This window comes from Protomyctophum parallelum (assembly GCF_964188405.1).
Source record: "Protomyctophum parallelum genome assembly, chromosome: 10".
Taxonomy (NCBI): domain Eukaryota; kingdom Metazoa; phylum Chordata; class Actinopteri; order Myctophiformes; family Myctophidae; genus Protomyctophum; species Protomyctophum parallelum.
In genome coordinates this window covers 533059-558618 of record NC_139704.1, presented here as the reverse complement: position 1 = coordinate 558618, position 25560 = coordinate 533059, and the positions used below count along the sequence as shown (strand labels likewise).

Genomic DNA, 25560 nt, shown 5'->3' with positions numbered 1-25560 from the left:
AAACATGTTTTTACGATTTTCAGAATCTGCCTCAGGTCTAAATAGATTAAAAAACGATGTTTTGACTAGTCATGCTTGAGATCATCCAGTGCGGGGAAGGACCTCATCCTCAGGCGCTCTACCTCCGCCCTGAGCAGAGCCAGCTCCTCTGCCTGGGCCGTGGTGATCTCCACCAGCCTCTTCCTCTGGACGATGTCCTGGTAGCGAGCCTTTGTGTTCACCGCCTGCTTGTCCTCCATAGCTATACAAACCAACCAATGGAAGAACAAGTAGTATGAATACTGCAGTGTAGATCAGTGGTCCTCAACCTGTGGTTTGGGGACCCCCAGGTGGGTCCCCACATGGTTTTGTAAAATGTTATTACAAAATAAATGATAACCTTTTGAAAATAGCCGATCTACAAGTCAAGATCACAATGTGTCGCAAATATATAGTATACAGGGCTGAAGTTGTTAATGTGCGTTTTGTAATAATAATCACAATCTATTCTACAACATAACTAGTAACTAAAGTTTTCATATACTTGAAGTGGAGCAATTGTTTCCTCTGAGATGTAGTGAGGTACAGTAGAAGTAAAAGTATTGAAAATTGTAAATACTGAAGAAAGTAAAACAAATACCTAAAAATTGTACAGTACTTGAGTACATTTACTTACTTTCCACCAATGACAAACAAAACCACAGTCATTCTTGAGTCATGAGATGATCAAGGGGGAGGATTCTCACAATTAATTTAGCTTTTGATTGCGTTATTTTATTGCAGCAGTTACGTCGGTTCTGAGATAAGGCGTAAAGTTTCCAAGACCTTTTTTAGAACAACACAAATGCAGTTTGTGATGCATGTTTTAATATTAGAGCAGTGGTTCTCAACCAGTGGTCTGGGGACCACAAGTGGTCCTTGAAGGGATTCCAGGTGGTCCCCAGCTATAAATGATGGAGGGTTGGTAACCAAATGGATGGACCCTTAAAGATCTGTAACTCTTGAGAGTGTAAAATGAAACCAAATGTATCCGTTTAATTTTATGCTCTCTAAATTATTATTAAATTAATTATTGTTAAACATCTGAATTACACGCCCCCCTCATCTAGACTGAGTGGCAAGCAGCATGGAGTGTTGGAGTTTGGAAGCGCTCGTTGGAAATCACTCAACCGTCCTGCCGTACCACCTGTTTCTAAATGTCACATAATGCAGCAAAATGTTGTGTTATTGAAAACAAGCACTTCCAAACTCGGAATCAAATGCAGGGAAAAATAATCAAATGCAGGGCATTTCTTGACAAAGTAGCTCATAAAGTTTCTATGGTGGATTTTCATGAAACAAACACTTTGGAAATAGAAAGAGGATAATTCAAGCTTTTTGTTCAGCTGCAATGTTGGTGAGTTTAACGTTGTTTAATGCAATCAGACAGGACTTTTCTGTTTGGATGAATGGGCTGTCGTGGCCAGAAAGTAGGTTTTTTCCACTCTGGGTGTTCCCGCATAACTTCCAGGTACGATGGTGTCACACGCATACCCTCTATAAGAAAATGTTTTGATCAACGCTTGCCTGTTATCTCTCCTATGGTACTACATCAACATGGCATGGAATTGTTTCTGAGAGGCTAAATCTCATCAACTGGTGGTCTGGTCCGTTACTCAAATGCCAATTGATATGAAAAGGGTTGAAAACCACCATATTAAAGCAATGCCACAGTGAGATTACCTATTGCTTGGTAGATGTGTTGCCTCTCGGCCACAGTGACTTACCTATTGCTTGGTAGATGTGTTGCCTCTCGGCCACAGTGACTTGCACCTCAGCTAATTGCTGGTCTAAAATGTCATTCTTCTCAGCTTTCAACGCGGCCTGCCGCCTGAGCTGCTTGATGGCTTTCTTGTGATGTTCCACGTTCTTTAGGTGTGTCTGTAAAAGCATAGCAACATTACACACACACACACACACACACACACACACACACACACACACACACACACTGAACAACCTATCTAGCTTTATTTAACATTTATCCCATCTGACCTGAGATCAGATTCATACGAGGTTTCCACTGGACACACGCTGGTCTGACGAACCCATTCTGACCTGAGATCAGATTCTAAAATTGTCAGTCGTTCTTCGATTTTTTTCAAAAATAGCAGACCTACAAGCTCGTATCGCGCCACTCGGTGGCGCGATATGAGCTTGTAGATCTGCTATTTTTCAATAGCTAAAGCACGACATGATGCCAACACCAAAATGGGTTCCCGTTCAGAATGGGTTAACAAAATATGGATGTACATTTATTATTGAAAATATGTATGTTACAAATTACAATATTGTCGTCATTGTGAGACAATAATGTCTCAGAATTATCGCGGGCCTCTCAATATTACCGTGGTGGCATCTACCATAGCTATTTAGGTCGAACATTGCAATGATTAATTGGAACAGCAGTGGAGTAATGAGAGTAAAACTACTACTTAGTAGAGGCAAGTCTGCTGACGAGATCAATCTGAGTGATTATACTGTGCACTGTAATTATTACTGTTTTGGTATAATCTCACATGAGAAAGTTATTAAAGACAATAAAATCTCACATGGAGAACAAGTTATTAAAGACAATGATGCATTTCATTGAGGAGCGATTACATCTTGATGTGCTGTTTATACCTGTTCCTGTAATGCTATTCTTTTCTCCAATGTGGAAACTTGCTTGGACATGCGATTATGATGATCCGTCTCAGTCAGATACTGGAAGAAAATGAAGAGGAATCTTTGTTCATTTGTCAGCAGCTGCACAGAGTTAATTTACTGTCGGTTATAAAAAGAATCCATCGTAAAAGAATCCATCATCTTTTGGTGTCTTCACCTTTCTTTATTTTCAGTATATACTTTGCTCAGCGAATCAAATCATCGCTATGGGGGGGGTCAGCCAATCACAAGCCAATGTTTGTGTTCACACAAACACTAAAAGCTGGGCATAGAGCCCCTCAAAAAAAGGAAAGAAAGAAGAAAATTAGGTCCTAGGACATTTTAAGTTAACATATTATTTCAGGTTATTTGAGCTAGGTCTTTCAGAGTGCATGAATCCCAGCCTGTTGTAATTTACAACAGGTTTTGTAACTCAGGCCTGGTGGTTATGTGCTATGTACATGTATCATCTTACATTCTGCCACATAGAGAGAGAGAGAGAGAGAGAGAGAGAGATGATTATAGCAGTCATATATTTTGTCTCGGTTATTGGTAGAATCCCACAGCTGTTAGTAATTTTTGGACCGGACAAAACAACCACATTTCACCTGTGACCCCTTGAATGAAAGTGAACCATGAGTTAACCATGAAATCACAAGAGCAGATGATATCCAAGTTTGTTTTTCAGGACTTCTATACTTTGTTTACTAGTATTTCTAAGCTCCAGTGCCTCAGTCAGTCTTCACACTGGGGGTGAGCAGTCATTTCTTTCATGATTTGATGGGAAATGTGCATGCAAAGTTTCACAGCTGCTGCGTTCATGATTTGAGGCATTTTGTTAAAAACCACACTTGCGACCTGGCCTCGAGTAGCCAGCCTTCATCTGCCTTTGCAATGCATATTGCTCCAGGCAGATCACACATCATTTATTTTGGGCGGAAGTTGTGGGATTTTGGCGAAAGTATACCACTCAAGGAAATGACGATGATGCTTTACAAATCAGTGTTGTGATTGGTCTGAAAAACATTGTATCCGGGAGAAATACATTTGATGGATGTTCCGGACCGACACTTCCGCCAATAGCGTCTCTGCCTTAGGTTGTGACCAGGCTTTTGTCTTTGCAGATGAGTTAGGCTGGGACCGAGGCTACAGGCAGATTAAGTCTGGCCCCTCTCAATTGTGGGAGGACTTCACGGTCGAAGTGGTGACGAGCCAACCAGATTCGTCTGGAACCAGGCTATAACCAACCAGGGCCCAGTATGAAAATATGGGGCGGGACATTGCGGGATAAAAGTTTATTGCTGAGAAGGACGAGACTCTAATATCCGTGCAGTGTGATATTAGTATCGCTACGAGAGGCTACCGGCAAACTGAAACGGTGAAACAGTTACCTCCTGCAGCTCTTCGTCGAGTCGCAGCGTCTGAATGTCCTTGGCCTTGGTGTTCAGGTCCTCGATGTGCATCCTCATCCTCTGGTGGTCCCACTCCTGTTGGATGATGCCCTTACGGAAGTCCTTGCACCGCACCATGCTGGCTATCTTCTGCTCACCCAGCGTCTGAAAAGCCAGAGAGATGACATGATCATATTTCAGTGAAAGGCAAGGCAGTTTTATTTGTATCAAGGCAATTCAATGTGCTTTTTTTTTACACAGAACGCCAGAGAAAAATAACTCAATCAAAGGCAGAGGCAAACAGAAAGGTATTTAGTTGTGTTTTAAAATAAATAAGAGTGGCAGCAGACCTGCTAAAAAAACTAAATGCTGCTTCCCCACGTTTATTTTTGGTCAGAAAGCAGACCTATCCCAGATGACTTGAGAGGTCTGACTGAATGGTTCATGTCTGATATCGTACAAGATCAGAAATTAATTTTGGCCCTAAACCAAAGCTTTATATGTAGACCAGCAGTTAGTATTTTGGAATCAAAGAGCTACTGGTGGTCCCACTCCCTTGTCTGGCCATTGTCTACCTCTGTTCTATGACGGTGTCCATATTATCCACGTCCACTCCTGTTATTAGGACCAGTGTTGGGGAACCCAGACAAGGTCTGCTCCTCACCGTGGGCCATGGTTTCATAGATCTGCTATTTTCAGAGCGCAACACACATGCATATCGAACATAAAATGACTTATTCTACTGGATATCTATGCTCCATTAGTCCCTCCCTAACATTTTAGTCTGGTTTTTATTTGTTGACGAAATTGTCAGCATATTTAGTCTCAGTTTTATAGTCACCATAGCTTAGTTTTGATCTAGTTTTGATTTATTTTTTGTCAGTGAAAAAAAGGTAGTCGACGGACATTTTTCGTCATAGTTTTAGTCCACAAAATCAACACGTGCGTGCGTGCGCCACAGTTGACAGGGGATTCCCTCCTCCATTGGTATAGGGTGGTGGTGAGTCTCCACCCTGGCCTGGTTTGATCTTTTCCCTTTATCCCATTCTGACCTGAGATCAGATTCATACGAGGTTTCCACTGGACACACACTGGTCTGATGAACCCATTCTGACCTGAGATCAGATTCTAAAAATGTCAGTCGTTCTTCGATTTTTCAAAAATAGCAGACCTACAAGCTCGTATCGCGCCACTCGGTGGCGCGATATGAGCTTGTAGATCTGCTATTTTTCAATAGGTAAAGCACGACATGATGCTAACACCAAAATGGGTGCCCGGTCAGAATGGGTTAAACTCATGGGGATTATGTTTTATTTAGTATGATTACGTTTGGTTATGGTTATGTATTGTTAAGCACCATAGTGACCGCCGCTGACTCATAATCATGCAAACACACATTTTAATAATGGCGATTTGAAAAACAAAGCCGACATATTTGTACTTGCTGCCACGCCCCCTGGCTTATCATTAAACGTACAACAAACCTTTATGGAGTTACATTGTTTAAACATGCCTTTATAGTGTTATTATATTATTAAGTGGTTTAACTGAGTGGTGTAAAAATAACTCAAATTCTTAGTATCAATACCACAACATAGAAATACTTAATTAAGTACAAAATGATTGGCATCAAAATGTACTTGATGTGCAAAAAGTGAAAGTGCTCATTATGCAGAATGTCTCATTTCAGGTTTTTGAAAATGAATAATTAATAAGCTTTTAAAAATAGCCAAAATATAAAGCTCGTGTGTAAGTAACTAGTAAATACTGTTTTCAAATAAAGGTAGTGGAGTACAAGTTACAATATCTTCTTCAGAGATGTAGTGGAGTAAAGTAAAGTAAATGTTTTGAAAATTGGAAATACCCCAGTAAAGTAAAAGTATACCTAAAATATGTACATGTACTTAGCTACTTTTCCTAGGTGGCATAGTTGGCCATTTACTCATACCGTTAACACCTGCATTGTACTGTATACATTTGCCAGTTCTAATGGTGTGACTTGACACCATAGCAGCTCCTTTGTGTATGGAACTATCATCAGTGCGTGCGTCCTTGCTTCCCAAAGCCTCGCCCAAACGCTCACGTCACATGTTAACCCCTTGGAATCCTGTATACCACTGGTTCCCAAACTTTTTCATGTCAAGGGTCCCCAGATTGACATTTATTAGCCCATGGACCCCCATTTGAAAATATATGCCAGGGACCCCATAAGACCCTCAGTTTGACACGCATGTTAGCCTACAGACATTTCTATCATGGGACCCCCAATTTATATTGTAAAATCAATGTTAATTTAATGATCTGAGAGTGTACAAATGGAACCAAATGGACCTGTTAGGGGTCCATCGGCTCTGTACTTGGTCCACTCTTTTTTCCCCTTCTACATCAAATATCTTCGCCGAATATAACAGATCTACAAGGTCAAAATGGGTTGCGAATGTTGCGGCGCGTCGTGAGCTTGTTGATCGGGCCATTTTCAGCAAATGAATAGGTATAGGAATGGAATAGGGATTCTAGGGTTCGAGCCGTTAAGAGCACTGGTTCTCAAAGTGGGGTCTGAGGACCTCCAGGGGTCCTTCGAGGGGGTTCCAGGGATTGATAGTTTGGAAACAAATGGAACGTTACAGGCCTGTCAACTCTATAAGAGTGTGCAAATGAAACCAAATGGTTACATTTGTACGCTCTCAGAGTTAAATGATGCTAATTATTCAAGGTTTTTACAGTGCAGATTTGTGGCGTCCTTGAAATGAAAAGAGGTTAAGAGGTGTAGAAAGGGAAAAGTGCTCAATGCTGACCCGGACTTTTCCGTTGAGGTCTTCCACAACACTCCTGTGTTGCAGCACTGTGTCAGAGTAGTCCGTAATGATGTCTCCAGTGGCCGGTGCCTCCACCTAGGGATGGGACCATAATCCTTATTATTGTTTATCGTGATGAAAAACAACTACAACAACAACCACAAAAAACACTTTGTTTGGTTACATAATCGCATTGCAGAGATTTAAATTTAGCGTGGAATTGTACTCCGTCATACTTCAGTGCTACTTAAAACTATCAAACAGTATTTGATAAAAACAGACTTGTAAAGAGCACTTGTAAAGAGCACTTTTGGTTTGGTGCGCTCGTTTCACTCTACACAAATCAAATTGTGACAAATAGCAGATCTACAAGCTCACAATGCGTTGCGTTGGAACAACGTGCTGTGAGCTTGTAGATTGGCTATTTTTGGCAAATGTTCCCCCCAGAATAGGGAATCTGGAGGTCCAAGTGGTTGAAATTTTTTGGATTATCGCGATAATAACACTAATCACAAATATTTTTGCCACAAATAATGGTGACATTTCATTTTCATATGGTCCCATGACCGTCCCTACCTCCACCTGGCCCTGCTTCATCACCAGATGAACCATGATGTCCAGAAGGAAGCGGATCTTCTCCTCACGAAGCCTGACGTAAAAAGGAAAAAGTAACGCCGTGTTCATAGGTCTCTCTCATGCGGGGTCAGCTCTATGTTAACCCTCAACCCCAGTGGTGGAAAAAGTACTCAAAGGGATAGTTCACCCTAAAAATGACTTATTGTCTGTCAATTACACACCCCATGGAGCCTTGAATTCATGAAGATTCTTTAGTTTTTGTCTCATTCCTAAGCCAATAATTGCGTCTCCTGCCGGCTGTCATAAAATCATTGGCTTAGGAAATGAGACAAGTAAAAGTAACAATACTACAATATAGAAATTCTGTTATAGCCTAAGCCAATATTCAACATTTTACAAAAGTGTTTAACAAAATGCCATTAAAATATTATTATAGTACCAAAGTAAAAGTATCGTATCGCAACACATTGTGAGTTTGTAGAATGTAGATTGTCTGTTTTCGAATAGCTGAAATATGTAACGATGCTTAATCGGTTAATGAATGTTTTGTGTCAATAATCAAAATCTACAAAGTAACTTTAAACTAAAGCGTTCAAATAATTGCAGTGAAGTAACAAGTACATTATCTTCCTCTGAGATGTATAGTGGAGTAGAAATATAAAGTATTTGAAAAAAATGGACACATTCAATTCAAGTAAAACTATCTCAAAATTGTACTTGTACAAGATTCCACCACTGCCTCAGCCCCAGGTGTTGACACTAAGGATTTTCCCATCTGCCCCTGGCAGGTAAAGAAAACTTTCAGGCAGGCGGCGTTTGCTTTCAGGTTGCCCCACCCTCGTCTGAGAGGGGATTAATGCAACCGTCTATAAACACAACACAAGATATCTGTCTAAATACCTGAACGGTCTTCTGCTCTGTGGAATGTAAAATAAGAGCACTGTTTAGTCTGTTTTCACTGTTGCTACACTTAAACATATCAACATAACAAATGTGAACACATAGTGATGTTCATAGCTATACATGTTGTTCATAGCTATACATGTAGGTGTTTGGAATAATCAAAGTTTTCTTTTTTTATCGCACAGCCCCAGAAAGGAAAAAAACGGGAAATAAGTATTAAATTGAGTGGTAATTAAATTTGTAATGGACAATTTACTTTTCGGGCAAGTAGGCATGACCTTTGGGCAAGTAGAACATGCTCTGTACTTGCCAGATGGACAAGTGTCAACCCCTCAGCCCTACAGTATCTCCCTCAGTTTTTGGGTTGGGGTTGGAGTTGGGTATAAACTTGAGGAAACATAGGGTTAAGTTAAGGGAATCTAGGTATGCACTCATTCGCGTTCTGTTGGGGGCTCCCAGACTTTAATAATTTGAAATTGTAAAGTATTGCAATCCAATTCAAGTGAGATTTATGTTTAGTTATTGCATATTTAGTATTATGGTTAAAACATTGAGAGCTTCTGCTCTGCAGACAGTTACGCTGTGTTGTGGGGTAGCTGTCTGTGGAGACCCCTGCCAATGTCGACTAGTTGTCGACATTTTCTTTCCGGCCACGCGGCTTTGCCGTGCGACAGAAATGCACCGTGCAGCCCAGGGGGGGCCCTGCAAATTTGGGACGGTAAATCCGGCCCTGCGCGGAGGTGATGTGTTTTGCGAGCTTGTGGATTGTCCGTTTTTGTACGACCAAGTATAAACAGTCTTCACTCTCTCAAATGAATTATGTTGGAGGAATTGGCTTCGTCATAACATGTGTCACCTAGCAGTAATGCCCTGTCCTGCATCAGATAGGCTGCGTGCTGAACATAGCTAGGCTGCCCGGAACACTGCCTGCATAGTCCGCTGTGAGTCAGAGCCAGTGGCAATTCGCTCCATATAACGCATTGTATTAATCCATGTTTTGACGAAGACGCTTCACCATGTAAGGAGGCGTCATATACTCCGCTGTATAAACGTATCCTGGTGCCCAGAAACTCTGCTTAGTCTAAAGCCAAGGGGTGTTTATGTTTCATTATTCTCGACAAGGATGCGATCTGTTCCTTTAATGAGCTACTGTAGGATGAGTCAGTGCACTAAAGGTCATTCACTCAAGGAAGGTTTTATGTGTTATTTTTGAGCATGTGAATATCTTTGCTGTCGGGTATAAACCGAGGAAATTCAGGAAATTAAAAAAATAACCTGAGCTCTAGTTAGTATTTAGTCACAAGCTCTTGTTTTTCTTTTACTTGCATTTTCTAAATCTAAGAGCTTTTGCTACTTTTGTGTGACACCGTAGTTACGTAGTATGACGAAGGCAGCAATTTAGTTAAGTTTAAATATGGAGATATAAGGTTTCTGCACAGTAACGATATCCTGTATCTAATGAAGTGTAGTCCAAATGATATTATAGTCATAATGTCAAATATTTGCAAACTCAAGATGGAATTTAATTGAATAACTTTTACAATACTGCAATGTGAATCCTTTTTTCCCCAGCTGCTAAATAAGTAATGTAGTTTTAAAACAACTGGTTATGGTTTTCAGTAGCATTGAACCTTTTACAACTAATTCATACCCATTAAGCTCGTCCGTTAGTATCTTAATTTGCTGTTTGGCGCCGTCATCATCATCAATCCTCTTCTGTAGGAAAGCCTGCATCTCAACAAGGGTCAAAGCCTTCATTTTGACCTAAAGGACACACATAAAAGACGTTCTCTTTGATGTTCTCTTGCAAAATGTAAGCATTTCAGTTAAACACTTTCAACCTAACGTCCGCAGATAAAAGAATATCGAAAATAGATGTATAGCACAAGGTGAGCTTGTAGATGGGCTATTTTCGCTATACGTCATACGACTTTTATAGGTCTTGAGTGGTTCAAGGAGCACTTCAGCTATTTTCAAACCGTACAGTTTATCTTATCTTATCTTAAAACTATAATGCCTTTTATGGGGCCCAGACATGGACGCTCACAGCACAGCATGAAAAGGCTCCGGATGGCGTCGTCCACACAAGAATGCTACGAATGGCACTTTGGTGTCACGTGGGCGGACCCACATCAGAAACGTGGACCTCTACGTGGACGAAGGATAAGTCTGCCAGGGGCAGTGAGGGCACAGGGCAGCAAGCAAACTGACACAGTGGGAGTCAACCCAGGGCACAGCCAGGAAAGGGGGTATGTGGGGTGTGGTTATGGGGGTGTAATGGTGGGTTTTTTTTGTGGTATGGGGGTTGGCGATTGTTGTGGTGCGTCACATTGTTGTGTATAGTGCTGGCGAAGTGTAGAAGGAAACACAGTACAGTTGTACCTCAGGTCCGTTTCACTAAGGCTTTAAATTGATTGATTGATCACCTGTCACTGTCATCAGGTCAAAGGGAGAGAAGGTGATTGCCCCCCCCCCCCCCCTTTTATGTTTTATTAATGTATTTCTATTCCAACCTGTACATATAGATTTAGTGTGTTTGAGAAACGTATCGTTTGTTGTCACTGTTGTCATTGTGAATGAATGCATGGGACCCGAATGGAAACAAGACCGCAAGGTCTTTCTTCGGTGCTGTCCTTTTGGACCAATGCTGTGCTTGACTGTAACCCTGTACTGTTTCCATCTTATTGTCTAATAAAATTATCAATTAACACCATGGGTGGAGAGATGCACCTGATTTGTTTTTATAAGTGACAGAATCCATCTGAACCGTGAAATGATACCACATGCTCTGTCTTCATATTGCAAGTCAAGGATAAAGGATTCCCAACCGCTGTTAATTATCATGCCTCATTTCCAAACCTCAGACATTCAAAACATCCGAAAACAAGCATTTGCAAAATATGCAGCCATGCAGAAGCATGTCGTACTTGTGGTGTGGTGGTGGTGTTTATGGGAATGTCCTGGCTAATATACGCAGCAAAGCACAGCGTGCTGAACAGCCTATGGCAGGGGTTCCCAAACCTTTCAGCTTGAGATTTGGTGTTTCCCCAAGACCTCAAACGTACAAAAATACATTATGAATTAACCACTTACTGTATGCTCTATTTAATAGTGAAAATATAGCGACACATTTTAAGAGGTCTACCGAGAATGAAACCATTCTTTGGAAAATGTTTGAACCTTGAAACAAAGATAAACTAAGGGACATTTACTCACAACCCACAAAAATGGGTCCCATTGTTTGGAAAATGGGCTAGGGCATAATGGAAAGTATTTACTATGTTCTCACCTGGTGCTCACACTGTACTTTGGCTGTGCGGAGCAGGCAGAACTTCTCCCAGACGGATGAATCCAGGCCTTCAGGCATGTTCTCTGCTGCGTCCAGATCCCTCATGCCCTTCAGTGTCTGGCCGAGTTCCTCGGCTGCAGACCAGCCGCACACAGGCCCGTCTTTATACGGGTTGTTGCTGCTGCTGCTGTTGTCGTCGACGACAGTCTGAGGGCTTCTCTTCTGCAATCTGAGACACAAGACGGTGTCAAATAAACGCTGCACATTGGTTTTATTTCCTGCTTTTGAACCATTAAGTATGCATTCATCAGTTGAATGCATTTCATTTGTGTCTGTGGCTGTTCTCAGTTAAAATTCTACCGACCTGGGTCTGCGCTTGTATAGCTTATACAGGTGGTCAACGACGTGTCCAGGTAAATCAAAGAACTCCTTTCTGAACCCTTTATCCATAAGCTTGTGGGACATAGAGAACATCATTTATTGCATGTTGGATTGGATTCAACCTTTTACTGTGTGGTACGTTGATAGGACCCACTGCATATACCACCGTCCTTACCTTGTCCTCGGCCACGACATTGTCGTAGGACTCGCGGAACATTTCCACATCGTGCTTGTGTTTCTCAAGCTCTTCGCCAGTTTCATTCTGTCAAGAAAAATGCAAGTTATATAAGAGATCTGAGCACATCAAGTACAACGCATCAAGGAAAAGGTGACGGGGTCGTCTCAAAGCCAAGGGAATTAAGATGCCATACACAAGTTAGTTCTTGCAATGCATGTCAGTCTATTTAGCGATGGGCAATTGGAATGTTTTAGACTAGGATGCCATTGCCCGGATAGCACATGCATGAAAACACCTGCATCACAGAAGCTGTAAATACCCGAGCATGACTGTAAGAGCTGGGTGTGTAGACCACCGATTCTCAACATGGGGTCCGGGGACCATCAGGGGCCCAGATGGACGGTTACAGGTCTGTAACTCAGAGAACGTACAAATGGAACCAATATTTTCACAATATTTATCTGTGGAACCGAGTCAAGCTAAACTGAATGCCTCAACTCCTACATTCCAAGTGCTTGTTGGGGGGGGGGGGGGGGGGGGGGGATTATTTTATGGGGCCACGGCCTCAAAAGGTTATGGATATGGACCACTGGACTAATGCATAACAGAGTGCAGGTGATTCAAATCACCTGGAAAATGGAACACAACAGATGTCTCAGACGAATATGCCAGATCTTTTTTGGCCTAATAACATTGAACAATGAATCCAACAATGAACTGTACAAACAAACAGGGAGCATCGCCAAGGACATTACACACAGACGCCTGAGTGAGATGGCTATAGAACATGTACTGAGGATGGAGCAGGACCGCGATGAAAGGTGGTTTAAAGATGTACACCACCAGGCAAAAGAGGCCCAAAACCACCTGGCGCAGAACTGTGAACATAACACAAGACACCTGTCCTGGGGAGGAGAGGCGCAACATGCCGCGAGGGGTCAAATAGAATGGATTTAAGCCTTAATATGTCCCATAGGGGACAAAGAGGAGTGAAGTAAGTAAGGTGATTCAAATGGAAAAGGTTGAGATTCACTGGGTTTATGTACCGTTATATAACTCGATGGTTTATAGTACCTTGCAGGCTGTCTTCTTCTCAAGCTTGAGGCCGAGCTCTGCCTCTCGGTTGCTGATCTCTTCCTCGATGAGGATGGAATAAACCAGGTTGGCGATCTTCAGCTCTTCCTGTGCGATAGAACATCACAGACATTGAGAACGGAACCAAGCCAATTATCCCATTCTGACCTGAGATCAGATTCTAAAAATGTCTATTACATCCTGACAGTTTCATTATTAAAGACTTTGCTGTCACACTCAGAGTATATACTGTAGTAGGCTACAGACCCTGAGTTCTGGTTACCCTGGACTTTCTAAAGCAATTTCTTAAATGGTGAAAATAGCAGATGTACAAGCTCGCAACTCATCATGCTGCAACACACTGTAAGCTGGTAGATCAGCTATGAGTTTATTTTATTTTATGATGTACCCCCCCCCCCCCCCCCCCCTTGGGAGTTTCTGGTTATAATGATTATAACAAAAAAGTCCAAAAGTAATATGTAACTTTTCTTTCATGAATAAAATGCAATTTTGTCCAATCTGTATGGTAAAGTATGTTAATGCAACATAACTTATACAATTGGGGTGAGATATTTAGATCGTGCAAAGGTCAAGATTCAATTTATCCCCAGTCAGGCACTATTAGCTCAATGGTAAACAATGTGAGCACTTGAGCAGGAAACCTTTATAAGTACCTTATAATGTTAATCTCCTTTAAAATAAAATAAAATTCAACGACCAAAGCCAGAAGACTGAGTAAAAGCCTGTCAACAAAATATGATGTGACTCATCATGAATCAAGCTTGAGTGTTGATGTATAGATTGATTTTATTGATACATATAAAGACATGAAACCTTTTGACATTTTATGTGTGCGTGTAAGTCAGTGTGTTGGCTCACCTGGCATATAACCATCTCAGATTTCACCTTCCTTTCAAATAGCTTTCTTAGGGTTTCGTCGAAGCCCTGAGTAGCATCTTTGATGGATCCCTGTAGCTTCTTCATTTCACTTTCAAGGATCTACAGGAGAAGAACATTCAGTCATCAACCATGTTCAGTTGTTATAAACAAAGTTTGTCCTCATGGTGAAGCCAAGCCATTGTGTACCTTCCTGTATTTCTCCTTTTCTTCACTCAGTTCTTTGGTTTTCTTTTCATGTTCTTTGGCAATCTTTTTTTCCTCTTCGTTCCACTGAATGTCTGGCTTGTTCAAAATAAACTGTGGCTCAGGTATGTCCTGCAAGAAAATATAATACACCTAGTAAAAAAGACTGGCAAGAGTTGCGTTAACGTTGCAGATAACGTCTGCATTATCTCACATTTATATTACATGAACTATACACTGATATAATAGGCGTGTCGTGTCCACACATATTTACATATTTTGCATGTAATTAATTTATTAATAATTATTTATAGCAGTTCTATGCACTGTAAAATCACTTGTACTAGAGTTCTCATCGGGCCCGAAAATTAAGGCCCGGCCCTAACTGGGCCCTAACTGATCAGGCCCTAGGCCCGGCCCGGCCCAACTAATTAGCATAGATTTTAGGCCCAACCCGGCCCTAAAATGTCGGGTCGGGTACACAGAGTAAAAGTGAAATGCCAGTCAGCACCATCTTCATAATAGATAAATACACAAACAGACAGAACAGAACTATTATTTTTATTATTCTAAACAAATTCAATATATATATATATATATTTTTTTTTCATGGAGCCCCAGGCCCGGCCCTACTGATTAGCATACATTTTAGGCCCGGCCCGGCCATAAAATGTCGGGTCGGGTCGGGCCTGGTCGGGTTCGGGCAGAGTTTGAGAACTCTAACTTGTACTGCTTTCACGTGATCTGATCAAAAACAGGTTCCATCAATCATTTATCTGTCTGGATAGTAGCCATATCTTGGTTGCAGTGGTGTACTGCAAAGTACTAAGTAACTAAGTACATTTACTCAAGTACCGTACTTAAGTATACTGAGGAATTCTTACTTTACAGAAGTATTTCCAATTTTCTGTACTTTTACTTCTACGCCACTACATCTCAGAGGCAAATGTTACACTTTTTACTCCACTGCAATTATTTGAAGACTTTAATTACTTTGTATAGATTTTGATTGTTATTACAAAGGATACATTAACCACTTCAGCCCTACTGCATCTGAAAATAGCTGATCTACAAGCTCACTTGTATTTCTACATTTCAGTATTGATACTTTTACTTAAGTAAAACAAATGGAGTACTTTTCCCACCACTGGTCACTATAGACTCCATCAAAAGAGGAGGTGGAGGCAAGAAGGGGTACAGGGAGGGTGACGTGCTTTAGGGGCTGAAGAGGTGAGTCTTCAGATTACGGTGGAAAAGTGAGTCTGCAGTTCTGACGCAAAAGAGGAGTTTATTTATGGGAAGATAAAGTCTCGGTCTCAGTGAGCTCCTCAACTCTTGTGCTTGAGAGTGGCGTCACTCCATAAACAACTGCCTTAAACCCCTCAGGTCAGCCAGGATTTCAGCATGAAGTTCACACTCCCCCATCTGGAAAGTATCTCTGTGATCCAACAGCGTTTCATCATTTGAACTGGGGGAGTTCCGTTGCTTTTAGTCAACAAAGCTGGTGCTGTAACGCACTATTTTAGTCATCAAATACTGAGTTAAATTGTGTTAAACAATACAATACTATTGGGAAAACAATCATGACGTCTGAGGTGTATGGTACTACGGGTAAAGTTGGATTATCTGCCGTTCTTTAACCCATTCTGACCGGGCACCCATTTTGGTGTTGGCATCATGTTATGCTTTAGCTATTGAAAAATAGCAGATCTACAAGCTCATATCGCGCCACCGAGTGGCGCGATATGAGCTTGTAGGTCTGCTATTTTTGAAAAATCGAAGAACGACTGACATTTTTTAAATCTGATCTCAGGTCAGAATGGGTTAAGTTGTTTTTCAAACACCCTATTCCCAAAATTACATTGTATTGCAAAATAATCTTCTGCACATCAGCCTTTATATCCCTAGAAACATGTGGATGATTTGTGTGATTTCAACTTTGGCAAACCATTTTCAAGATGTCCTCTTTTTTCACTTCAAGCACCCCGCCCATCATGCCACCCAGAGCCGTCTCTCTGATGTTGTCAGCCTGGAATTAAAGCAAAAACCAGATTAAAAACAGTCATTATAGAGAGACCACTTAAACCCGCAGCATCCATGTTTGTCGAAAACATTTGTAGATCATTGGTGTAACTTTCGACACATTAGCAGATGCACGAGTACGGCACATTTATTTTCTGCAAGAGATATTTAGTGTAGAGCTAAATCAGAGAAGTCAAACCACAGCCCAACACATGTAAAGTGATATATTGTAGATGTGCTACCATGTCAGCCAGACGTCTTTGCTCTTCGGCTTTGCGCAGCTCTTCTTTCTCTCGCTGCTCTGGAGTCAGGTACCTTTCTACTGTGATCTGTGTTGGGTCAAAGATATGTATGTACGACACATCTGTTAGTTAGACCAGTGGTTCCCAACCTGTGGGTCGGGACCATAGACTGTAGGTCGGGACTCCCAGGGGATTCCCCACATCATTGTTTTGGGGGGGTCTCAATTTAAGACTTTTAAGACCTTTAAAAAAGTAAAAAAAGACCATTACTGCATCAAAAGGCAAACTGGTATTGGTCAAATTGTCAAATAGACGATCTACAATCTTGTAGATCAGCTAATTTCACAAATGTAGAGTATCTGTGGAATCGAGTCAAACAAAATGTAATGCTTCGACTCCTACAATTCCAAGTGCTTGTCAGGGTGGGGGGCCCCGGCCTGAAGAGGCGGAGAACCACTGAGTTAGAGCAGCTGCCACACATCATCTCTTATCGCCGTGGGTAGCTGTATGGTGTGTTTCGCATTTTTAATAGCTGTAGTTCAGTGTGTTTTGTTTCTTAACTTGATGGTAACATTGCCAAGAGCTTCCCATTGCATTATCTCACATAGCCTATTGCATAAACTACGCAGTGATGTAATCGTACACGAACGCACGCACGCACGCACACACGCACGCACACACACACACACACACACACACACTTTTTGCATGTTATTATTGCTATATTTATAACAGGGCTGCGCAATACATGATGAATGAGTTACAAATATTACTTACTGTTCACATTGTTCATATTGCTCACACACACCAATACTCAATATACACATTATCATTCATATTTTATATGTTTGTTATGTATATTTAAATTTTTACTATTCCTCTCATGGGAAGTTACGTGGCCAATAGACCTAAACAGATTCTGATGATTACTTGATTACTTTAACCCGTTAAAACCGGGAAAGCGTCTGTGTATTTTCGTTTTTTGGCTGCAATTATTTTTGACATTTTTGAAAGTGTGAGAACTATAGGCCTACTGATTTCAGAAGGCCTTTGTAGAATGGGTCTACTCTCCGGTCTAATTCTAAATGGGTTGACACAGACCACCTACTTGGTTCAGAGGAGAATCAGTGTTTCTAAGCAGAAGATAAAGAGTAAAAACAGCAACAGCTCCAAATATTTTAAGCTACTGGTTCTCCGCTTCGTCACAACGTCTTAACGTCTCAACAGGTAACACTAAGAACTTTATATTACTGTGACGACTGGATTCTCTTCCCAGAGATTTGAAAATGGAACAAAACAAAACAAACAGAATACCAGCGCTGATAGATCCATCATCAGATTCATCATCCATTTATTGAGGGCAAAAAAAAACACGGACATATTTCAGCTATAAGCAATCGTCAGCCCTGAGGATGTTCATGGATGGACATGTTCATTTTCTGCCCTCAGTAAATAGAAGATGATGATCCTGTGAGTGTTGGCGATAGGCATTCTCCAACCACAAGCCCTATAGCAGGGTTCCCCAATAGGCGGCCCGCGGGCCATTTGCGGCCCACAGAGCGCCCCCTTGTGGCCCATGAAAGAATTTCCAAAAAAAAAAAAAAATGTTTTTTTTTTTGTTTTTTTTAGGGTCCCAGATATAAATGGCATTAAATGGGGGTCAGTAGCCTATGCATGTCAAACTGGGCATCCTTTTCAAATGGGGTCTTCGCGCGTGCAGACTCGGCCCCCAGCCTGGTACGCTAGTCAAAATATGGCCCTTGAGGAAAATGAATTGAGGAACCCTGCCCTATAGGGTGGTGGGTCTCAAAGTGTTGTATTAATAAAGACAGAAAAACTCCCAAAAACTATATATAAAAGGTAATCGACAATTGCAGAAAATGTTTAATAAATAATAATTGGATAGTTTACCTCTGAGTCTGCTGCAGTGAGCATCCTATGGGGTTGTTCACTGTCTGCCAGGCCAGGCTCCCACAGCACTCCCTGGAGGTTCAGGTCTGCCATGATTTCCCTGATGCGCCTGTTTTTGTCCGTGACGCGGCTGATCTCCTGATGCTTGCGTTTGTACACCGCCTCAAACTCACCGTTGAAAGCCGTCTTCACCTGATAAATGACATCCTAGAAGTGGAAAGATTGGGGGGGGGAGGGTCAAATACACCAAGTAAATACCTCTGTTGTGAAATATACTGTGCCGGGGGGGAATGTATAGGTAAACAAAGTCAGGGTCAAAGCCAGATAAATCATTTCTCAAAACACTCCTTTTCTACATACAGTACATTTGTATCCAACGTCTTTGCTTAATTTAATTGTTGTTTTGATATCCTTTTAATTACAAGAACATTGTTTAAATTTTTTCAGTGCTCTAAAACTAGTTTGGCAATGCTATATAAAAATCATTGCTATGGTATAATTGATTGAGGCCATGAGTGCAAAGCTACTGTAGTATTTTAAGCATGTACAGTAGCCTACGCATGTAGGCCTACATATGCATGTACCGTACTATGCACATCACTCACATTATTGTCCACCTGCTGAGTCTGTTGATTACACCAAAACAAGTTCTGCTTAGCAGCTCAACTACGCACACCTCTGGTTGCCTTGTTGTTACACTGACGAATTTGCATTTGCACGTTTGACATGTGGTTCTAAACCTTTTCAGGCCGCCACCCCCCAGAATAATCATATTTGCACTGGGGACCCCCCACCCTGACAAGCACTTGGATTTATAGGCCTTCGTTTGACTCAGTTCCACAGATAATATTTGTGAGACGTTGTGAGCTATTTTCAAGATATTTAGTTTCTCTTATTATTTGACAATTTGGCCAATGGTTGACCTGCTTTTATGGTATAGTTTGTTGATTACTTTTGATGCAGCTGCAGCAATGGTCTTTTGATCTTCTTCTTTTCTTTTTTTTTTGTATTCGGTATTAAAAATCCTTAAATTCAATCATGTGGGGAGCCCCCTGGGGGCTGTACTGTACCTGTAGCAGGGTTGTCTGGTTGATCTTCTGCTCTCTGAAGTGCAGGTTGAACTGATGGTAAAGGTAGGGGTTTGAACATCCCAAGTGAGCGCTGAGGCTCCCGCTCAGAGCGGCGTTCTCCACCTCCTGGCCTTCCTCCTCCTCCTCCTCCCGCTGCTCCTCATCCTCTCTTCCACTGACCAGTACACTGGACTTCTTCTCCGTAGCCTCTTCCCGCTGGCGCTGAATGTTAAGGGACAAACGTTTGTTGTTTTTTTTGTTTGAGGGGCGCTAGGCCCTCCTATGCCCTGCTTTGCCTGTTTGTGTGAAAACAAACACAATGATTTGATTGGCTGATCTCCCCACAGCGATGATTTGATTGGCTGAGCACGGAATGTGATGTATGATGTTAAGAGCGCCCCTCACTTCGCACGAGGGCCGCTTGAGCGACGCTGACGCCTGGCTTTGCGCGTGCCCCTGTGGTGTCCTGTGGCAGCCAAGTCTATAGACTTTTTATGTTTGTCTTATTCATTTGAAATCTTGTTTTAGCATCATGAGGCGTGTGGCCAGGTTCAGGGAAAGGAAAGGAAAGGTACTATGTTTACCCAGGGTAACTGGACTAAGCTCAAGAACTTGTTCACAGCCAGGCCCTGCTCATAGAACGTTTCATGGTAGAGGTTCAATGCCTTGCTCAAGGGCACTTCAGCGGTGGTAATTTTAACATGCCGGTCCGGGGATACGAACTATAGCGACCTTCCGATATCAAGACCGTTCCGCAAACCGTTCGGGCCACCGCTGCCCCACGTTATGACTGTGGTATGTAATAAAAGGTGGAATGGAAGGTGGCCATTTCTCAGCCCCGAGAGCATCTCTTTTATCCGCAGTGTGGTTCTCTACCAGTGATAACTCCTACTTATTCTGAACCACAAAGCTTTATAATTACCGTATGTAGAAAGGCAGTGGTGTAAAGTAGCCTACATTACTCAAGTACTGTACTTGAGTACAATTTTGAGGTATTGTTTTCTTCTCCACTACATCTCAAAGTCAAATATTGTACTTTTTTTTTTAATCCACTACAATTGTAAGAAAACTTTAGTCACTGATTTGGATTATTATTACAAAACATACATGAACCACTTCAGCCCTATTTAAATGTTGCCTATTTGAAAATAGCCAATCTACAAGCTCACAATGTGTCGCATTGCAATGCATTGTGAGTTGTAGATCTGCTATTTTCATTTGAAAACCTGTGAAATGGGACCTTCTGCATAATGACTTTTTGTACTTTAAATACATTTTGATACCAATACTTTTTTTATTCCGGACATTTCCTTGTAAAAGTCTGTGCATTGTTTCTACATTGCGTTATTGATACTTTTACTTAAACATAATACTTTTTTCACCACTGTAGAAAGGTCATGAGTATAGTAAGGATGTTGAAAAGGTCAAACTTCAGACACACTAGTGGAACAAACATTTTTTGGCGAGCATTAAATAACATTCCAGCCACAAAGTTGTTTTTCGCTTGACCGGTTGTGGCCGCAAGAAGGAAGAAAACCAAATCCGACTCATAAAATGTGTATTGTTGTATCTTTTTAGAATATGCTATGCGTGCACACTGCACACGCACACGCACGCACGCACACACACACAGTACACACGCACGGCGCACGCACGCACGCACGCACGCACGCACGCTGACTTTTAGTAGTTCTGACGTTTGTCACACTCAGCTTATATTTCTGTTTCAAATTAAGATAGTTGTTGGGTTTTTGTTCTACTTTTTGGGGAATGTGGGGTGTGTTTGTCTCTCTATTTGTACATGTCTTTTGTGTCCCTCGCCGATGTTTTGTTGTTTGTGTGATAAGATTGAGAAATACTAAAAGAAAATATATAAAAAGATAGAAATATGTGCCTTGTTGTTCAGCAGTGTTCAAAGGTATGTGAAATTGTGAATCTCAGGCTTTGCCGTCTTGTAACGTCAGACAGACGTGATACGGGTTTAACTACATATGTCAAGGACCCCAAACTAATATGCGTTTGGCTGTGGATCCACATCTGAAAATATTTTGTGCCAGGGACCCCCCCATACAAGATTTGTGATGTTAAAAAAAATTCAAACATATTTAAAATTGTTCACATTTGTTCAAGAGTTTTTGAAAATAGCAGATCACAATTCATCGCATAATGACACATTGTGAGCTTGTAGATCGGCTATTTTCAAAATGCGTATCATCATGGTTGTAATAAGTGTCACTGTCAAATATCAGTATAATTAATCTGATAGTACTCATTGCATTGTCTCTCCAGCTCTTTATTAAACAGAACCCAGACAGGATACCGTTTAAAAATTAAAAAAATTATTTGGAAGGATGACACAAAGAAATGAGCAGACAAATCAGAACTGGAACACTATAAGAATTAAGCTGATGAATGGGTATTGGGTATTCTGTCCTGATTGGCTGAAAATGTATTTTCAGTTTATTAAACAGCTGCAGAGACGGGGAGAATCCTGTTACTGAAACTGAACATGATTAATATCAAAAAATATATATATAATATATACCCAAAATATCACTTACCCTACATTTAACTAATATTGCTGGACCCCCTGGAACCCCCTCAATCTACAAGCTTGTAGATCTGCTATTTTCAAAAGATTTGTACACATTTGAAAACTTGAAATGAGACATTGTGCATAACGAGTACTTTTACTTGTGGCACTTTAAGTACATTTTGATGCCAATACTTTTGTACTTTTGAATTCCGGACATTTACTTTTAACAGAGTATTTCTATATTGCAGTATTGATACTTTCTTTTTCTTAAGTAAAACATTTGAATGCTTTTCCCACCACTGACTCACAGTGCTGTCGGCCATCTCAGTCTTCCTGATGCTCTGTACTCTGAAGAGCTCGTCACGTTCCTCCTGCGTTCGCTCCCTCATGGGGTAATTCTTTACCTCGTCCTCAGAGTGGAAGGCCTGCAGAACAGGTGTGGATGTGGAACAAGTCAAATGTGTTTAGTATGGATCAGTGGGTTTCGAAAATGTTGTGCCCAAGGCACACTAATGGGCAAGTAAAAATGTCAAGGCGTGCCTGTATTCATATATGCGTGCAAAATAGCCTCTATAACACCTCTGTTATCACTCTTATTATCGCTCTTATTACTCTTATAATAGTTTGGGGTATACAATTTGCCCCTATAGCAGGAAATGGATGCATACAAGTACTACTGATATAACAACATTTTAAATAATTCTTAATTTCTTATAGTTCATTTTGCGTTACATTTTGCGATACCACAGGTCACAGACAAAGTCAGAGAGAGGATGATTCTGGCTGGGCACTGAGCCAGGCACCCGGAACTAGTGCACTGTGGCACGACACCTTAGCTAACAACACTGTAGAGCTCAAGACCCTGATGTTACTGTGGATAGGAGGGTGTGGAGGGCGACGATTCGGTAGTCCCGAGTTGGTGTTGTCTAGACCGCAATCTCGCATTGCATATTGTAATAATAATGTGTCTGGCTGTCATTTGTCACAAAATCCCATGGCACACCTGGACTTGTCTTACGGTACATCGCTTGGGAGCCACTGTCAGTGCAAGTCCAAACTTTTCTTTTTCTTTTTTTGTCCAAAAGGTTTTCAGAGAAAAAAGGAAAAAGACAAATCTGAACTTTTCAAACATTCACACCTATTTCAATAGGACTTAAATGATTATGGCATGATGTATTTGTGAGCTTGGCTCCTATAATTTACTGAGGCACTGCATTGTATTTCTGCATGTGTTTACCTTGCTTATTGTAAGTCGCTCTGGATAAGAAGTTTAAGAACATCTCCTACAGTCCTAAATTGTAAATTGCACTAGTAGGGAGGGAGAGACCAAACACTAGTGATGATGAGAGCAACCTTACCTTCACGGCTTTACCTTTGACCTTCATAGAATCCCAGCACTCTCTCTTGAGAAGGTCATGGTGATAATGTTTAGCCAGGTTCTCCAGCTTGATTTCATTTCTCACCTGTAGGCGTAAAACACGTTGGTACACTAGTACACATTCTACACGGATAAACCAGACTCTCTCCCAATTCTACAGTGTAGAACATGTGCATCCGTGTAGAATCTAAAGCTATGACGAAAAAGTTCGTCAACTACCTTTTTTCACTGAGGAAACAAAAACGTAGCTATGATGACTAAACCTAAGACTAAATATACTGACAATTTCATCAACAAATTAAATTAAAAACTAAACAAAAATAGCTTGTAGAACGGCTATTCTCATTAAAATCTGCCATTACGGAGACATCCAGGCCCGGGAAAAATAATAATTGGGCGACAAAATCAACTGTAGACTTTTGTTGACAAAGATCCCATGATATTTAGTCAACTAAAACTATACTAAAACTAAAAGATTTCAAATGACAAAAATATGACTAAGTGTGAATTTTATTCAAAAGACATGCTGTCTCAACTCAACGCTGACGAAGAGCATAACTATGTGAACTAACAGTACCTGAGTGACCTCCTGGTCCCCCTGGGCCTCCATCCTCCTCTGTTCCTCCACATCCAGGTTGAACTCCTGCAGCTCCAGACGCTCCACGTCTGGCAGCTCCTCGTTCTCACGCATCAGCTCCTTCACCTGAACGCCATGGCAGGGAACATGTATGTTAACATATGGACCTGAACGCCACAGAGAACATGTTAACATCAGCTCCTTCACCTGAACGCCACAGAGAACATGTTAACATCAGCTCCTTCACCTGAACGCCATGGCAGGGAACATGTATGTTAACATATGGACCTGAACACCACAGAGAACATGTTAACATCAGCTCCTTCACCTGAACGCCATGGCAGGGAACATGTATGTTAACATATGGACCTGAACACCACAGAGAACATGTTAACATCAGCTCCTTCACCTGAACGCCATGGCAGGGAACATGTATGTTAACATATGGACCTGAACGCCACAGAGAACATGTTAACATCAGCTCCTTCACCTGAACGCCATGGCAGGGAACATGTATGTTAACATATGGACCTGAACGCCACAGAGAACATGTTAACATCAGCTCCTTCACCTGAACGCCATGGCAGGGAACATGTATGTTAACATATGGACCTGAACGCCACAGAGAACATGTTAACATCAGCTCCTTCACCTGAACGCCACAGAACATGTATGTTAACATATGGACCTGAACGCCACAGAGAACATGTTAACATCAGCTCCTTCACCTCAACGCCATGGCAGGGAACATGTATGTTAACATATGGACCTGAACACCACAGAGAACATGTTAACATCAGCTCCTTCACCTGAACGCCATGGCAGGGAACATGTATGTTAACATATGGACCTGAACGCCACAGAGAACATGTTAATACAACTTAAAGCACCTACAGTATGTGCGGACTAAAATGTACCTTATTTGGTGATTGTGTTGTCCATTGTCTACAAACAGTGGGTAACAACAAGGCAACAAACAACGAGTGAGTTTGTGTGAATAGGAAGCATTTTGAGTCAGATTCAATAAACAATCAATGTTTTGATTATCCAACATCTGTTGGTGATCCCACTGAACTGTTAGGCTTGATTTATACTAAAATAGCAGATCTATGATCTCAGGTGCAGCTCTCTCACTTGTTCTGCAATTTTTGGACGGTGCACAACATAGATGTCTGTGTACTGTCCACCAATATGTTTTTTCCCCCTTAGCGCTGCGCATGTTTTTAGTTGTTTATAACAGGAGTGCCATGTTTTTGGCAACTCCAGCAGTTTGGCGTTGCGCTGAGCATTTACCTTGCGCTCGCGCATGCACGCGCAGTGCTTTCCTCTGCCTGCCGAAAGCTAAAGCATTCTCAACTTGAAGCGCCAAGGCCTTCAAGTTGAGAAGCAAAAACAACCGCAGTGGACGCAGGACCTGAATCAGGCTTCAGCGGACTCGTGCCAAGTTAATGTTCGTACAGTTAATTTCATTTTGTCTTTTTCGCTAACAT

General features: G+C 41.5%; 1 protein-coding gene across 1 annotated transcript in view; it reads right to left on the bottom strand.

The window, feature by feature from the left end:
- Window positions 1–65: 65 nt before the first annotated feature.
- Window positions 66–25560, bottom strand: part of cfap43 (cilia and flagella associated protein 43) — a gene marked incomplete at both ends in the record, with an annotated part of 44666 nt that continues 19171 nt past the window's right edge. The window contains 21 exons of the mRNA XM_083774239.1: window positions 66–241; window positions 1702–1736; window positions 1769–1899; window positions 2644–2724; window positions 4056–4220; window positions 6851–6946; window positions 7427–7499; window positions 9981–10093; window positions 11619–11847; window positions 11983–12071; window positions 12175–12261; window positions 13252–13359; window positions 14131–14250; window positions 14338–14466; window positions 16283–16363; window positions 16599–16685; window positions 18510–18716; window positions 19580–19801; window positions 22424–22540; window positions 23474–23578; window positions 24071–24196. Of these exons, the coding sequence (XP_083630365.1) occupies window positions 66–241; window positions 1702–1736; window positions 1769–1899; window positions 2644–2724; window positions 4056–4220; window positions 6851–6946; window positions 7427–7499; window positions 9981–10093; window positions 11619–11847; window positions 11983–12071; window positions 12175–12261; window positions 13252–13359; window positions 14131–14250; window positions 14338–14466; window positions 16283–16363; window positions 16599–16685; window positions 18510–18716; window positions 19580–19801; window positions 22424–22540; window positions 23474–23578; window positions 24071–24196 (2577 nt within the window). The remainder of the gene's footprint in view (window positions 242–1701; window positions 1737–1768; window positions 1900–2643; window positions 2725–4055; window positions 4221–6850; window positions 6947–7426; window positions 7500–9980; window positions 10094–11618; window positions 11848–11982; window positions 12072–12174; window positions 12262–13251; window positions 13360–14130; window positions 14251–14337; window positions 14467–16282; window positions 16364–16598; window positions 16686–18509; window positions 18717–19579; window positions 19802–22423; window positions 22541–23473; window positions 23579–24070; window positions 24197–25560) is intronic.